The 17,830-nt window shown below is 38.2% G+C and overlaps 1 protein-coding gene across 4 annotated transcripts in view; it reads left to right on the forward strand.

Moving 5' to 3' along the window:
* Positions 1-17,830, forward strand: part of M1AP (meiosis 1 associated protein) — a 96,107-nt gene that overhangs the window by 34,782 nt on the left and 43,495 nt on the right. For all 4 annotated transcript variants that reach the window (XM_005575499.5, XM_045369017.3, XM_045369016.3 and 1 more), the window contains exons 3-4: positions 2,888-3,073; positions 10,861-11,029. In XM_005575499.5, coding sequence (XP_005575556.1) covers positions 2,888-3,073; positions 10,861-11,029 — 355 coding nt within the window. The remainder of the gene's footprint in view (positions 1-2,887; positions 3,074-10,860; positions 11,030-17,830) is intronic.

Consider the following 17,830-nt stretch of genomic DNA (forward strand, 5'->3'; position numbering starts at 1 on the left):
CATAAAATGGAATAATAGCTTATTTTTCCCCAGATACTCATAAAACAAATGGTATGAATTTTTTTAACTTTTATTTTAAGTTCAAGGGTGCATATGCAGGTACATAGGTTAACTTGTGTCATGGGGGTTTGTTGTACAGATTATTTCATCACCCAGGTATTAAGCCTACTACCCATTAGTTATTTTTCCTGGTCCTCTCCCTCCTCCCACACTCCACCCTCTGACAGGCCCCAGTGTGTGTTGTCCCTTTTTATGTGTCCATGTGTTCTCATCATTTAGCTCCCACTTATAAGTCAGAACATGCAGTATTTGGTTTTCTGTTCCTGCGTTAGTTGGGAATTTTTATTGTTAAATCCATAGTAATATGTCATCACAATTGTAGACACAGACAAGCTTAGTCTGAAGTTGTGGCTAATTCTGAGTGTCATCTAATGATGACACCCTATATGGCATCACCAGGCTGGACTGCCCTGATCACTGAGAAGTAAGGCTTAGATTCCAGCCGTTGTGAATCATTCTGTGACTGTCCCATAGTTGCAGTACAACTGCAGACACATAATTAGAACAATGTGCAGCATTTTTATATATAAAATGTAATAGAATGAATTTATGATATGGAAATGCCTTGTAGGGTATCACATTTAGTCTTTTAAAAATACCAAAGTGAGGCTTAAAATTTTTAGTACATATTCTCAAATTGGAGTTAAGTTACATTTCTTTTATAGCCTTTTGGGTATCTGGTCAAGAGAAAACAAGATTTTTCTCCGTTTACAGTGATGCAATAAGCTCAACACATTTTGGCCACCAAATAAGTAAAATAGGAATAAAAATTGATACTGAATGTTGTATCATTTGAGCAGTAGTTATTTTATTTATTCACACAAACCTGAGCTAATTGAAAGAAGAGCCCAGCCTGTCTATGCCATTAAGAGGAGGAACATTTCCAATTAAAGCTATGTTTAATGCCGATAATTATTTCTTGAAATTGGTATATACATGTTGTTTTAATAAACTGTATATGAATGATAATTCTAATAATAACTCAATCTAGAGTGCCCCTTAGAGCTTATGCTCATAGGAAACTTAGAACTCTTGCAAAATATAGCTATTTTTGATGCAGAGAAGTATGATGGGATAATCAATAAAAGGTTGCCAAGCATAAAATTTCTTTTACATTATGATAAAACTCTCAGGGAAAGTGAAATGGAAATATGGGTTCAAGGAGAAAAAGGAACAATCTAAATTTCTGTCTCTTGGGGGAAAAAAGAGCTTGTTCATGTACTTTTAACATTGAATAATGGTAAGTATCAAATCACCATGGCATTTAGATTCAATTGGACTGTTTTGAAGAGTTATATTATATTTTTATTTTTAAATGTTGATATTTAAAATATGCTGGAAGTTACATCCTTAGCAACCACTTATAAAGTTGGAATTTTAAAATATAGATGTTCACTTAAAAATGCATAAGGGGGGCCGGGCGCGGTGGCTCAAGCCTGTAATCCCAGCACTTTGGGAGGCCGAGATGGGCGGATCACGAGGTCAGGAGATCGAGACCATCCTGACTAACACGGTGAAACCCCGTCTCTACTAAAAATACAAAAAATGAGCCAGGCGAGGTGGCGGACGCTTGTAGTCCTAGCTACTCGGGAGGCTGAGGCAGGAGAATGGCGTGAACCTGGGAGGCGGAGCTTGCAGCAAGCTGAGATCCAGCCACTGCACTCCAGCCTGGGCAACAGAGCGAGACTCCGTCTCAAAAAAAAAAAAAAAAAATGCATAAGGGGGTACATTGTTTCTCAGATTCTTTTAGGGGGTACATGAGAAGAAGTGCTTAAAGCCTACTAGGCTACACCTGTGGTGTGATTTCTTCTCATTTCTTTCTCAGTTTTCTTATTTTCCTATCTACATTACAAGTTTTCTTTGTGCAAGAATTATATCCAATTTCTTGTGTTTTCACCCCAAAGACTTGGGGAGAGAAGAATGTAAGCAACTGTGGAGCTAAGCCCAGGAAGGGGCTGACTTAAGCCATCTTTGTATTCTGGCAGGTTTACAGCTCATGCTCATGGATTTTATGTGCATTGCAGATATCACTCAGTTCTGCTCTTTGGTCAGGAAGCTGTCCGCGTCCCAAAATGTAATTCTTCCTCACCCTCTACCTGCTATTGATACATGGAATCCCTTCAAATGATGTCACAAATCTTCAGTCCACATTTATCAAAATGCATATATCCTCAGGAGAAGTAACATTGATCTAGTATCAGATTAAATTAGTTGACTCGTAAGAGCAAGTTTTTATAAAGGTAGATGAGGAGAACCAAAAGGTTGCTTGTCTAGGTTAACATGTTGGCTCCTTAAGCTGACTGCAGACTAACCCAAGTATCTCTTCTTTACTGAAGTTATCCTAAAGAGTGTATCAGATAGGACATATGAATTCTGAAGTGATCAACCACATCAAAATTCTCACTTCTGGGAAAACATCATTTTTAAATAGAGAAGCTTTTGGTGCCTAGACTGACTAAGAAATGAAGATAAAGTCTATGGTGAACACTGGCCTGCAGTTTGCAGGTCACCCCAAAGTAAAACTAAGCAGTCACACAACTGGATTTCCCTTTGTGTGAGTGAATGAGTTAAAACACTTCCTTTCATGTTTCCGGTAACTCTACATAATCAAAACCTTTATGGCTACAAATTTTTCTTCCTCTGGTGTAGGGAAGATTTTGGTGCAGTGCCTAGAACACAGTAGGCATTCAGTAGATGTTGGTCAAATAAACAAATTTTCAGGAAGGGAAGGAACTGCTGAGGAATTATTTATAATAAATTTAGACTGCCAATTAATCTGAAACCTGGTCCCTAAAGACTTGTGTCTTTGATTCATTTTTCTCTGCAGCAAGTGAAAGGGAACTTTCCTAGGTTGCAGACCTGCATTTCGGAGCTCCGCATGTTACAGAGAGAAGGCTGTTTCAGATCACAAGGCGCTTCTCTGCGGCTGGCAGTAGAGGATGGGCTCCAGCAATTCAAACAATACAGCACACATGTGACCACAAGGGCAGCTCTGACCTATACCTCCCTGGAGGTAAGTGATGCTGGCCTTTAGGACTGACTCCAAGCTGTGTTCTGATTTCAGTCCATATAGGTCATTATTTTTCATCCTTATGTTGTTCTCTCTTTGATTCACTCTGGATGTAATATTCAAAGCTAGATTTTCAGCTCACTACAGGCAGAGGACATGTTTCTCTTCTTCCTATAACTTGTACAGTTCTTAGTGTAGAGATAGTTATAGAGAAAAGCTCTAAAAACATAGACTGAAGTGAATTATAAGGAAAAACTGAAATCAAAATAAAATCTGAATATGCCATCTGCCTCTGGATTTTTGGAAATTGTAAAGCAAATGTTAAACTGCCTACATTGGTAGCTGTATTTATATTTACCTTGGTACTCTTAGGAATTTACAGTTGTTTTTAATCAAATCTTGGCATCAAATTGAGTAAATTTTCTCAGGATTAGCAAGTGTGCAAATGCAAGAGTGCCAGACTGAGTCAATCTTAAAAATATAAATAAGGGCATGGCTGGATACTCCATTGGGTACATGAGCAAGTGCAAGTTAAGACAATTTTGGTCTCTTGTAACCTCAGGGATCAAACAGACAGGACAAAAAATAATCGTGTGGGATTGCTGGTTTCCAATTCTTCATGTAAGGAGCTTGGAAGTTGTCACTCCATCCTAACAACTAGTAAAAAGCTTAACAAACTAAAAAATCCACAATATTTTTTAGATCCCTGAGAAGTGAGGTCACAGGGCAAACTGTTGCCTCCAAAATGGGAGAGACAACCAGACAAATATAGAGAATCACAACATACTGGAACAGAAACCTCCACAGGAGCCAGTGCTAGAATAGGAAACTGTCATTGACATTGCTACAGGCTAGGTGTGGACAAGTCTCAAATTCTAGGAGAGGATGAGCATTGTGGCTCACACCTGTAATCCCAGCACTTTGAGAGGCCAAGGCAGGAAGATCACCTTGAGGCCAGAAGTTCAAGAGCAGCCTGGACAACATAGCAAGACTCCATCTCCACAAAAAATAAAGATTAGCCAGACTTGGTGGTGTGCACCTATAGTCCTAGCTACTTGAGAGGCTGGGGCAGGAAGATGGCTTGAGCCCAGGAGTTCAAAGTTGCACTGAACTATGATCCTACCACTCCACGCTTTTGTGAGTTTTACCTCCAGGAGCTCAACCAAGTCCTCATAGTGAACATCAGGGGAAAATTCCCTCATGCCTCTGACAGGGAGAGGGAAAAATGAACCATTTTGAAATATACCAGAGCACTCTGTTCTTAACAGGTATAAAGAAACTACCCTAACAGGTAGTTACTCAGGAGAAACTAGTTAAACAGAACCTAACCCCTAACCTTCTGGGATTTTATCAGAATCTAAATGACCTGGAAGAAGGGAAATACCAAACCACAGCCAGCTGTGTCCTTCAATGTAGCAAAAAGGAAATACTCAACTTCAGCCCACTCTAGCCATCCTGTCCCGCCTAAGTAGGGAGAGAAAAAACTGAGGGACACTTGTAAAGTTCACAGTCCAGAGGCATAGGTTCACTAAAAGACTGAGACCTAATCATACTTCCCCTCCCTCTATCCCTTACCGCACATTACTAAAGGCCTGCTTATAGCAGCTCCTTTAGACTGGAACATCATGTACAACTATAAAAAGCATACTAAAAGACAAAAAACACAGTTTGAAGAGACAGAGTAAGCATCAGAACTAGACATGGCAGAGACATTGGAATTCTCAGACCGCAGAATTTAAAGCAACTATGATTAATATGCTAAGGCTCTAATGGATAAAGTAGACAGAATGAAAGAACATATGGGCAATGTAAGCAGAAAGATGGAAATCCTAAGAAAGAATCAAAAAAGGTGCTAGAGATCAAAAACATTGTAATAGATGTGAAGAATGTCTTTGATGGGCTTATTCGTAGACTTATGGCTGAAGAAAGAATCTTTGAGCTTGAGGATGTATCAATAGAAACTTTCAAATCTGAAAAAGCAAAGAGAAAAAAAAACTGGAACAAAAAAAAACAGAACAGAATATTCAAGAACTGTGGGGCAACTACAGAAGGTATGACTTACATGTAACAGGAATACCAGAAGGAAAACAAAGAAAGAAACAGAAGAAACATTTGAACAATAATGACTGAGAATTTCTTAAAGTCAGATACCAAACCATAGATCCAGAAAGCTCAGAGAACACCATTAAACCACATGCTCCTGAACAACCAATGGGTCAATGGAGAAATTAAAAATGAAGTTTAAAATCTTCTTGAGTCAAATGAAAATGGATGCACAATATACCAAAACCTATGAGATACAGCAAAAGAGGGAAGTTTATAGCAATAAATGCCTACATCAAAAAAGAAGAAAGAAATATCTCAAATAAACAACCTAACATTGCACCTTAAGGAACTAGAAGAACAAGAATAGACTAAACCCAAAATTAGTAGAAGGAAAAAAATAGCAATGATCAGAATAAAAATAAAAGAAATAGAGGCTAAAAAAAAAAATAGTACAACGCTTTGGGAGGCTAAGGCAGGAGGATCGCTTGAGGCCAGGAGTTGGAGACAGGCCTGGGCAACATAGTGAGATCCCATCTCTACAAAAAAACTTTTAAATTACCCAGGTATGGTGCACACACCTACACCTGTAGTCCTAGCTACTTGGGAGGCCGAGGTGGAAAGATTGCTTGAGCCCAGGAGTTTGAGGCTGCAATGAGCTATGATCATACCACTGGGGTGACAGAGCAAGACCTTGTCTCTTCAAAAAAAAAAAAAACAAAACACACACACACATAAAAGTTCAATTGAAAAAGAACTAGTTTTTTGTCTGTTTTTTGTTTGTTTTGTTTGTTTGTTTTGAGATGGAGTTTCGCTCTTGTTGCCCAGGCTGGAGTGCAATGGCACCATCTCGGCTCACTGCACCCTTCACCTCCCGGGTTCAAGCAATTCTCCTGCCTCAGCCTCCCTAATAGCTGGGATTACAGGCATGCGCCACCACACCTGGCTAATTTTGTATTTTTAGTAGAGATGGGGTTTCTCCATGTTGGTCAGGCTGGTCTTGAACTAAAAAGAACTGTTTTTTTGAAAGGATAAACAAAATCACAAACTTTTAGCTAGACTAAGAAAACAAGAGAGATGATTCAAATAAATCAGAGATTAAAAAGGAGACATTACAACTGATACCACAGAATACAAAGGATTATTATAAACTATTATGAAGAACTATATGCCAACAAATTGGAAAACTTAAAAGAAATGGATAAATTCCTGTATATACACAATCTGCTAAGACTGAATCATGAAAAAATAGAAAACCTAAACAGACCAACAGCGAGTAATGAGATTGAATCAGTAATAAAAAGTTTTCCGTTGAAGAAAAGCCCCAGACCTCATAGATTCACTGCTGAATTCTACCAAACATTTAAAGGAGAACTAATACCAATTTTTCTCAACTACTCTACAAACTTGAAGTGGAGAGAACTCTTCCAGACTCATTCTACAAGGCCTGCATTACCCTGATACCAAAACCAGACAAGGGCACAACAATAAAAAAGAAGACTATAGGCCAATATCTCTGACGAACATAGATGTAAAAACCCTTACAATATTTGCAAACCAAATCCAATAGCACATCAAAAAGATCATTTAGCATAATCAAGAGGGATTTGTCCCAGGAATGCAAGGATGGTTCACCATATGCAAATCGATAAACATGACACATCACATTAACAGAATGAAAGACATAAACCATATGATCATCTTCATGGATGCAGAAAAAGCATTCAATAAAATTCAACATCACTTCATGATAAAAACTCTCAACAAAATAGGTACAGAAAGAGCGTACCTCAACACAATGAAGACCATATATGACAAACCCACAGCTAACTCATACTGAATGAGGAAAAGTTGAAAGCTTTTCCTCTAAAATCTGGAACAAGTACCAGGTGCAGTAGATCATGCCTGTAATCCCAGCACTTTGGGAGCCGAAATAAGAGGATCACTTGAGGTCAGGAGTTCAAGACTAGCCTGGACAACATAGTGAGACCCTGCCACTACAAAAAAAACTTTTTGGAAAAACTAGCTTAGAGTGGTGGTGCATGCCTGTAGTTCCAACTACCCAGGAGGCTAAGGCAAGAGGATCCCTTGAGCCCAGGAGTTCAAGATTATAGAGAGCTATGACCATACCACTGCATTCCAGCCTGAGCAACAGAACAAGACCCTGACTTAAAATAAGGGAAACAATTCATGACATTGGTCTGGGCAAGGATTTTTTTTTTTAATAAGACCTCAAAAGCACAGGCAACAAAAGCAAAAATAGACAAATGGAATTTTATCAAACCAAAAAGCTTTTGCACACCAAAGGAAACAATCAAAAAAATGAAGTGGGCCAGGTGCAGTGGCTCACACCTGTAATTCTAGCACTTTGGAAGGCCAAGGCAGCAGGATCACTTGAGTCTAGGAGTTCCAGACCAACCTGGTCAACATGGTGAGACCCCCATCTCTACAAAAAAAAAATACAAAAATTAGCCAGGCATGGTGGCATGCATGTGTGATCTCAGCTACATGGGAGGCTGAGGCAGGAGGATCACTTGAGCCTAGGAGGTCAAGGCTGCAGTGAGCCATGATTGCACCACTGCACTCCAACCTGGGCAACAGAGTGAGACCCTGTCTCAAAAAAAAAAAAAAAATAGAGTGAAGTGAGAGCCTACAGAATGGAAGAAAATATTTGTAAACTATGCATCTGACAAGGGATTCATATCCAGAATATATAAGGAACTCAAACAACTCAATAGGGAAAAAATGAATAATTTGAAAGAGCTGAATAAACATTTCTCAAAAGAAGACATACAAATGGCCACAGGTAGGTGAAAAAATGCTCAACATCACTAATCCGAGAAATGCAAATCAAACCCACAATAAAATATTACTTCACCCCAGTTATAATGGCTACTATAAAAAAGATTTTTAAAATAACAAATATTGGTGAGGAGGTGGAGAAGGGGGACCCTCCTTACATTGTTGGTAAGAATGCAAATTAGTACAGCCACTATGGAGAACAATATGAAGGTTCCTCAAAAAATTAAAAACAGAACTACCATATAATCCAACAATCCTACTACTGGGTATATATCCAAAGGAAATGAAATCAGTGTGTTGGAGAGATATCTTCACTCCTAGGTTTATTGCAGCACTGTGCACAATAGCCAAGATATGGAGTCAATCTGAGTGTCTGTCAATAGATAAATGGATTTTTAAAATGTGGTATTTATACACAATGGAATACCATTCCTTCATAAAAAAGAATAAAAGCCTGTTGTTTGTGACAACATGGATGAGTTTAGAGAACATTATATTAAGTCAAATAAGCCAGGCACAGAAGAACAAGTACTGCATAATCTCACTCATTTGTGGAATCTAAAAACATTGATCTCATAGAAGTAGAGAGTTGAATAGCGGTTATCAGAGGCTGAGGAGAGTAGGGAGAAAGGGTGGAAAGGGTGGATGAGGAGAGGTTGGCCAATGGTGCAAAGTTACAATTAGATAGGAGGAATAAGTTCTGGTGTTCTATTGCGCAATAGCATGACTATAGTTAACAATAATGTGTATTTCAAAATAGTTAGCAGAGAGGATTTTGAATGTTCTCATCACAAATAAATGAGAAGTGTTTGAAGTGATAGGCTAATTATCCTGATTTGATCATTATACAATGTATACATGTATCAAAACATCACACTGTACCCGTAAATGTATACAATTATTATGTGTCAATTAAAAACAAAATAAAATTTTAAAAAATGGACCAAAGATCTTATCAGACACCTCACCAAAGAAAGTACACAAATGGTAAACAAACATGAAAAGATGCTCCACATCATATGTCATCAGGGAAATGCAAATTAAAACAACAATGAAATACCACCATATACCTATTAAAATGGCTAAATTCCAGAACACTGACAACACCAAATGCTCATGAGGATGTGGAGCAACAGGAACTCTCATTCATTGCTGATGGGAATGTAGAATGGCACAGCCACTTTGAAAGACAGTTTGATGGTTTCTTACAAAACTAAAAATATATTTACCATATAATCCAGAAATCATGCTTCTTGGCATTTACCCAAAGGAGTTGAAAACCTGTCCACACAAAAACCCGCATGTGGGTATTTATGGCAGCTTTATGCATAATTGCCAAAACTTGGAAGCAACCAAGATATCCTTCAGTAGATGAATGGATAAATAAACTATGATTTATCCAGACAATGGAATATTATTCAGCACTAAAAATAAATGAGCTATCAAGCCACAAAAAGATATGAAGGGACCTTAAATGCATATTACTAAGTGAAAGAAGCCAGTCTGAAAAGGCTGTGTATATATCCCCAACTATATGACATTCTGGAAAAGGCAAAACTATGGCAATAGTAAAAAGATCAATGTTGCCAGGGGCTGAGGAGAAGAAGGGATGAATAGACAGAGCAGAGAGGATTCTTAGGGTGGTGAAAAGGCTCAATATGATATTTATTATACTGATGGGTACATGTCATTATGCATTTGTCTAGACTCATAGAATGTACTACACCAAGAGTCAACCCTAATGTAATCTGTGGACTTTGGGTGATTACGATGTGTCAGTATAGGTTCATCAATTGCAATGACTTTGGTGGAAGATACTGATAATGAGGGAAGCCATGTATATGTGGGACAAGGGGTATATGGGCTATCTCTGTACCTTCCTTTCAGTTTTGCTGTGTACCTAAAACTTCTCAAAAAAATAAAGTCTTTTAAAATAATAGTAATAGTGCTTTAGTCTCATCCCTCTTCATGGATCAAAAACGTCTAACTACAAATGAGAATTGCATACATTTAACAATTACCTTCCAGAGTTTAAAAGTTCAAGAGGAAACTGCTAATAATAACATAGAGTGGCCAGTCATGGTGGCTCACGCCTGTAATCCCAGTACTTTGGGAGGTGGAGGCGGGTGGATCACGAGGTCAGGAGCTTGAGACCAGCCTGACCAACATGGTGAAACCCTGTCTCTACTAAAAATAAATAAAAAATTACCCGGGTGTGGTGGCACGTGCCTGTAATCTCAGCTACCCTGGAGGCTGAGGCAGGAGAATCACTTGACCCTGGAAGGCGGAGGTTGCAGTGAGCCAAGATTGTGCCATTGCACTCCAACCTGGGCAACAGAGTGAGACTGTATATATATATATATATACTGTGTTCATTCAGGTAGAATAAAACATTCAAATTGTATACAGACACCTGAATATTCCTTCAAGTGAGATATATTGGTCAAGGATATGTACATTTTAGAGTCAAAAGAGCAAAAGAAATAACTTGAGTGGATCCAGCAAGGAGATAAATCAGTCTGAGAATATGAGATGGAAGCATCACTAAGAGAAAGGAGTATATAGGCTCTCTAATATTTGGTATACATTTAGTGTGTAAAATTTAAGAATCTTATTTCATCACCTTGTAAAATCTTAAGTATTTTGAGCCATGAGAGGCTCCTAGTGGCTCAAGCAGTCTTAAAAGACTAAAACACAAATATGGTTTCACCAGTCACTTTCTGGGGGTCAGCTCAGCCTGATTGGAAAGGTCTTGTGATAACCTGTCCTATAAGAATCTGTCAGATAAAATTTGATTTTAAGTTACAACCAAATCCTTTTTGCATTAAACACAATAGCCACCACCACAGACTTATGCTGTATTTATCCTCCGGGTAGGAACTGTTATGTTCCTCACTCAGTACATCAGGGAGAACAGACACATTGATTCTTGGATTTATTTTCAGATTACCATTCTGACTTCTCAGCCTGGAAAAGAGGTGGTCAAACAATTGGAGGAAGGGTTGAAAGATACAGACCTAGCCAGAGTCAGGAGGCTTCAGGTCGTTGAGGTCACAAAGGGAATCCTAGAGCATGTGGACTCAGTGTCTCCTGTTGAGGATCCCAGCAATGATGGTAAGAATTTTTTTAACAAGGTAAAAAGAATGGTAAGAATTTTAATGAGCAGTCTTTTACAAGTCAGAAAGATTATTTTCCATGTTTTTTTTGTGTGTGTTGTTAAATGGTAAATGAAGCCAGTAGATTTCATTGAGGTTCAGACAGATGTTTCTAGATGTTGGAGTTGAATTTTTTAATAATCATTTTATTTCAGAAACAATATATCCTAATAATGAAAACTAAAATTTTATGGGTATAAAAACTAAAAATTCCTTTCTCCCCAATCACTTTGAGGGGATTGGGCTAGCCCTTCTAACATTCTTTCATATATATATATATACACACACACACACACACACATACACACACACACTCAACACACACACACACACTCTCAATATTTTAATTAACACCCTTAATATTTTACAGATACATACATACACATACACAATTAATTTACTGAAACCTTCTTTGTTCATGTGTGTTAGACAGCTGTGTCAGTGTTTATAGATCAGACTCATTTTTTTAATGGCTACCTGGTTTTTTATTGTGTCATTTTACCATAATTTTTGTTTAATCACTAATGTAAACAATTGGTTTATTACATTTTGCTATTACAAATAGTGCTGTGTGAACAGACTCATATGCAGGGCTGGCTTCATGGGCTAATGACCAGGGGAGTCACATAGGCTCCTAAGTACAGAAAGACCCCCATGCTTGGGATTTAATGTCCTGTGGCTTCTGTCTTAAAATTCTTAATAATTTTATCTTTGAATTTGTGCAGTTTGATGGAACGGTGGAGCATACACCAGGAGCTTTGAGCCTTGGCTCACACACGCCCTGCCTCCTGCTTCCTTCCCACCACTCCATAGTGGACACCTCACTCATTTGCCAACTTACCAGCCATCCAGTGACCACTGCTGGCCTCTGTTCCCCCTGCTGGGCAGAGGCCTGGACACCTGGGTCAAGGGCCAGCACACTTTCCTTTTGTGTTGAGTTGCCCAGGCCCTTGTGAGGGTCTGCACTTGCTTGGCAAGTATCTGGTGCCAGCTGAGGAAGTGTGACATTAATAGCAAACTTGTTTTTTTTTTAAATGGAGTCTCGCTCTGTCGCCCAGGCTGGAGTGCAGTGGCATGATCTCGGCTCAGTGCAAGCTCTGCCTCCTGGGTTTACACCATTCTCCTGCCTCAGCCTCCCGAGTAGCTGGGATTACAGGCACCTGCCACCAGGCCCGGCTAATTTTTTGTGTGTTTTTAGTAGGGTTTCACTGTGTTAGTAGGATTTTACTGTGTTAGGCAGGATGGTCTCGATCTCCTGACCTCATGATCTGCCCGCCTCGGCCTCCCAAAGTGCTGGGATTGCAGGCGTGAGCCACCACACCCGGCAGCAAACTTTTAAAAACCATGTCATGATGAAAAGGATAAGTTCTAGATATCTGCTATACAACATTATACCTAGAATTAACAATACTGTACTACTGTACGTGTAAAAATGTGTTAAAAGGGTAGATTTCATGCATGGTGTTCTTACCACAATTGAAAAACAACACGCACACACACATACACACACACCATGATATCTTAAGATAAGAGATCATGGGAGAAAGGAAAAGGAAAAAGTTTTATATTTTAGTATTGTCGATGGCACTTTTTTCCTGCTTTTTGAACAAAGGGCTCTGCATTTTCATTTTGCTCTGAGCCCACAAATTATGTAGCCTTTCCTGTTTATGTGTATAACTGTGCATTTGTGAGGATGTTTTCTGTGGAATGAATTTCTAGAAATAAAGTTACTAGGAGGTAAAACAACATATGCATTTTTGACAGTTATTGCCAAAAAACTCTCCAAAAAAGATCATACTAATTCACACTTCCACCAACAGTAAATAAGACTTTCCTACTAGGAATTATCCTTGTTTGTTTGTTTTTTTATCTTTGCTAACCCCATGGGGAAAAAAAAAGTCTAGTTTTGACTTTCTTTCACCATGTTGGCCAGGCTGGTCTCGAACCGACCTCAGGTGATCCACCCGCCTTGGCCTCCCAAAGTGCTGGGATTACAGGCGTGAGCCACCACACCTGGCCAGACTTTTATTTTTGAATTACCTCCTAGGATTTCTTTGGAGAGAAAGTGTGGAGTGGTCCTACGTAGTGGTCTTTCCCCTTGTTCCAGTCACTCTGTTTACCTTAATGACATTTTCCTTGATATTTACATACTGAAAAATATTCATGTTTATTACAAATTAAAACTACAAATAAGCACAAATAAGTAAATCTAAGTTACCCACAATCCGACAATTCCTAGAAGAAGAAATATTCAAACTATGTCTTAGAGCAGGGGTCTCCAACACCCAGGCCATGAACTGGTACCATCTGTGGCCCGTTAAGAACTGGGTCACACAGCAGGAGGGGAGGGAAGGGTGGTGGCAAGTGAGCATTACTGCCTGAGCTCCACCTCTTGTCAGATCAGCTGTGACATTAGATTCTTATAGGAGAGCAAATCCTATTGTGAACTGTGCACGTGAGGGATCTAGATTGTGTGCTCCTTATATGATAATCTGATTAATCCCTGATGATCAGAGGTGGAACAGTTTCATCCCAAAACCATTCCACCCACCCATCTGTGGAAAAATTGTCTTCCATGAAACCAGCCCATCATGTCAAAAAGTTTGGGGACCACTGTCTTGGAAGACAAGTAGGAATTAGCTAAGCAGAGAAAGAGGAAAAGGGCCACTCAAAAAGGAGACCCAGAGACTTGAAAAGCAAGATGTGCCCATGAGAAATGCCCATGGTTCCCTACACCAGAGCCTGTCAGGCAGAGGTGGGAGTGAGCGTTAAAGGTAGGCAAGGATTAGATGAAAATGACCATCTCTGCCATGCTAAAACATTTGGATTTCTTTCTAAGGCAGTGGAAATGTATGAAAATATTTTAGTCACGAAGTCAAGTAGAGATCTCTAAATTATGGAGTTCAAAGGTTTTTGGACCAGTTTTAATTTATCCAACACTCAAGTTACAGTTCACCCTCCTTCAGTCCTTTTGGGCTGTACTGGCCTTTTCCATGGTTGTGCACACATGGAAGTGGCCACTGTTCTGAGACCGTCGATCTCTTTCTGGTGCCATGCGGATGACTTCACTCTTCCTCCCCCTCCTATCTCATCTCCCTCTAATTACGTAGGAGGGAGGGTTGGTAACTAAGGGTGTGGTTCTTGTCAGATTCTGACACATGTAGATCCTTCCACCATCATGCAGCCACTGACATTGTTCTGGCAGGGGAGGGAAGGCAACCAGCCTTAGCCGTGTGATTCGTGAGCTCTCACTGTGTGCACTCCTGTCTCTTCACTGACTGTCCTTTCTATCTCCATCCCTGCACTCACAGCAGTCTTTTCCTCTGAATTCCCTCTTCTTCCCTCTGAATTCCTTCCTCTGTTCTCTTCCAGACAAACCCTACTCATTCCTTAAATCCAAATTCAAGTTCATTACTACTGTATTGATTTTCCTCTTTTTAGAACAACTACATCACTTCTTAGAACAACCACATCACTTGTGTTCTCTACCACGCAATTTACCACTTAATTATATAGCATGTAGAATCGTTCACCATTGCTTTATTTGTGCAATAATTGTGTCTTCTCACCTAAATTGTAAACTACTTGATATCTTTTCCCTCTACATTAAACTGTAAGCACCTTGGCATTAGAAACTTGTCTTACTCATTTCTGTGTCCTGGTGTATATCCTATATTATCAGTACATATTTGTTGAGTGAATCAATGACTTTGATACCCATGGAGGCTACTCTTGGTCAGCCTGGCATCCTCTATATCCCCTTTCTCCGGTAACACCTCCACCTTCCTGGTCACAGAATGGGTCATGACCCAGGTTGAGGCAATCATAGTTCCCTAGGCCACCAGTCAGAGCCCTTTTCATTGGGTTCTGAAAATGAATCTGTGAGAGAGAAGCTCTTTTTCTCTCTCTTTGGCCAATGACAGATCAGGCATGGACTATGTTCTTTGCCTTCTGTGACTGTCACCAGAAAGAACTTGTTATGTCTCTAATGGCATAGAGCTTAGAGTACACTAAGGCTGCCTGATGCCTTTCTTTAGAATAGTTAGTGGCTAGCATTGTATAGAAGAGCTTTTAAATGCAGGAAAACAGCTTTCTACCTGTGTCAGTGCCGATGACTCTTCCAGTAACTTCCCATTTGCTTCTGAATAATGCATCCTCCCATAAATAGCTTGTAATTTCTCTTTGTGGGTTAAGTGTATATGACTCATTGCTCAAAATCTTCCTAGTTTGCCTGTGCTTTCCTCATAATTAATTATTTTATTCCCTTAGTGTTTTAATTCATCTTGGTGTTGTTATCAAGACATTAGCAACAGCAGCCTCTCTCATTCTCAGAAGGATGGGTGTTCCAAAATTAGGTTGCCCAAGTCTAAACTGCAGTTTCTATGACTTTCTAGGTGTGCAACTTTGGGCAAGGTATTTAGCCTCACTAAGCCTCAGTTATTCCTACCCCATGTAGTAGTTGTGGGAATTAAATGAGCTCATGCAAGTGCCCCATAAAAGTTAGCTATACTTATTATTAATATTTTTGAAATTTTTTGTATATGGATGGTTTGTTATATTTCTGAGATTTGTTTTTAATGGCCAGGTCTCAAGTGAACTCTCAGTTACCTGGAATTAAGACTGTGTCTTATATATCTTTCTATCACTAATGCTTATCACTCCACCTGGCACACAGTAGATTCTCAATAAATATTTCTTGACAAAACACATGAATGATTGGAAAAAAAAAAACAACAAATGATTTGTGAGTGGTTGGGGTCAGCCTCTGTGACATCTGCTAAAATAGTTAGGGATATGTCCCAAACAACCATAGCTTCCCTCAATAACTCGTGAATATCATGAATTGATTGAAACACTTCTTAACCTAGTTATAATTCTTTTACTCCAATAGCCATGATCATCAACTAAATACAAATTATCTATACTCCACTTTTCGGAGACAACTAAGTCAAAAGCAAATGTTGATATTGCAGATTCATTTATAAAATAACTATGAGAGTATGTCCTTTGATCAATCTAAATTCTGCCTACTTTAGTACAGTTCTGCACAGTGAGAACTAATTATCACAAAAATTACTTAGAGACCCTGCAAGATCCAGTATCATCAAAAAAGAATGAATTTAGAAATTAAGAAAGTAGACTCACATTTTAGAAAGTTCCTTAACAGGATCTAATATGGAAAGGTTAACTTTAAATTGCATCCACATTAGATAAGGTTTTCTATAAATTTTAACCATATAGCCTATTATATATTTTCTTCTAACTGTATAAATGGGACTTCCTTTAATTTGTTCCTGGTCTTTTTCATTTTATTCTTTATTTTAAAATTTTGCTGAAATACCCTGTCCAGTGCTGTTTGTAGTAGCTTTTGCCTGGCTATTTTAATATTTTTTATTATGCATTATACAAATGTAAACATTATAGAGGCATAATAGAAACAGTTCAAAATGACCAAAATTCCAGCCTCCAGAGATAACTACCATCAACACTGTAGGACACATTCTACTGAATTGCCCTCCTTACACATGCACGTATACTGATATACATGTAACATTATTATTGATATTACTTACTTTGACAAAAAATGAGACTATACCATACCAACTGCTCTGCTTTTTTTACCTTTAGCTATTTATCTAGGATTTTTCCATATTGGCACATAGAGATCTAACACCTTCCTTTTCATAGCTATGAAGTATTCCAATGTATGAATTAATCATCATTTATTTAACTCTCCTTTTGGGTTTTTACATTTTACTCTAGAACTAAGTAACCTTGAACAAGTTAATTTAACTATTCCACAAATTTCTCATTTATAAAATAATAAGCTATTTTATAAAGCTCATTTGTAAAATAATAGCTACCTTATGGGGTTTTTGTGATGATTAAATACAACTTACATGGAAAGAAAGCACTTACAACAGTGCCTGGCACAATCAAATAAATGTCATCTACTGTTATTAATAGTAGTAGAAGTCCTTCTTATATATGCCTTTTACTGAGAAAATTTCAAGCTCTAATAATTCATATTTTATTAAGAATATGACTATAATTTTTAATTTAAAATTACTCATTTCACCATTTCATTGCACTTTTATTTTTGCACATTGATGCTCAGTTGTTCACTCATGTTTATGTTACATAGTTATAATTCATGTATATAATTTTTTGTTTTCATGTAACATAATATTATAAAACTTTTTCCATAGTTCTCATAGCCTTTCTTTGCTGTTCATTCTCTATTTTGTTCCTCTTTTCTCTTTTCCTCTTAAAGGAGAACTAGGAACTGTTGGTTCAAGAAATAGAGATAAGAAGAGATATACCTCTCACAGGGAAAGCCAGATGCTTTCTTTGTCCTTAAATGTCCTCTTTACAATATAAGCCAACCCTACAACCCTAGAGCAGATCCCTAATGCTGGATCTTGATCATATATTTTAGGATAGAGGAGAACCTGCCCATTCTAGCAACCAAGGTTAACCCTATAGAAGAGCCATAAATCATGGGAATAATGCTGCTAACTTATTTTGTTTTTAAATAAATTCTGAGCCTTGAGGAAAAGATATGTGAACTAAAGCCACAGTCTCTTAATATTCTAACATTTGTTTTTAGATCATAATTACAGCAACATTTTATTGAATACTTACTGTTCAAATACTTTCTGTTCTAAATAGTTTCTACATATTATCTTATTTAATCCTTGTTTATCTAGATGAAAAAACTAAGGCATATTTTCTTGTCTATAATAACTTTCCCAGGGTT

The sequence above is a fragment of the Macaca fascicularis genome, chromosome 13, assembly GCF_037993035.2.
Source record: "Macaca fascicularis isolate 582-1 chromosome 13, T2T-MFA8v1.1".
Classification (NCBI taxonomy): Eukaryota; Metazoa; Chordata; class Mammalia; order Primates; family Cercopithecidae; genus Macaca; species Macaca fascicularis.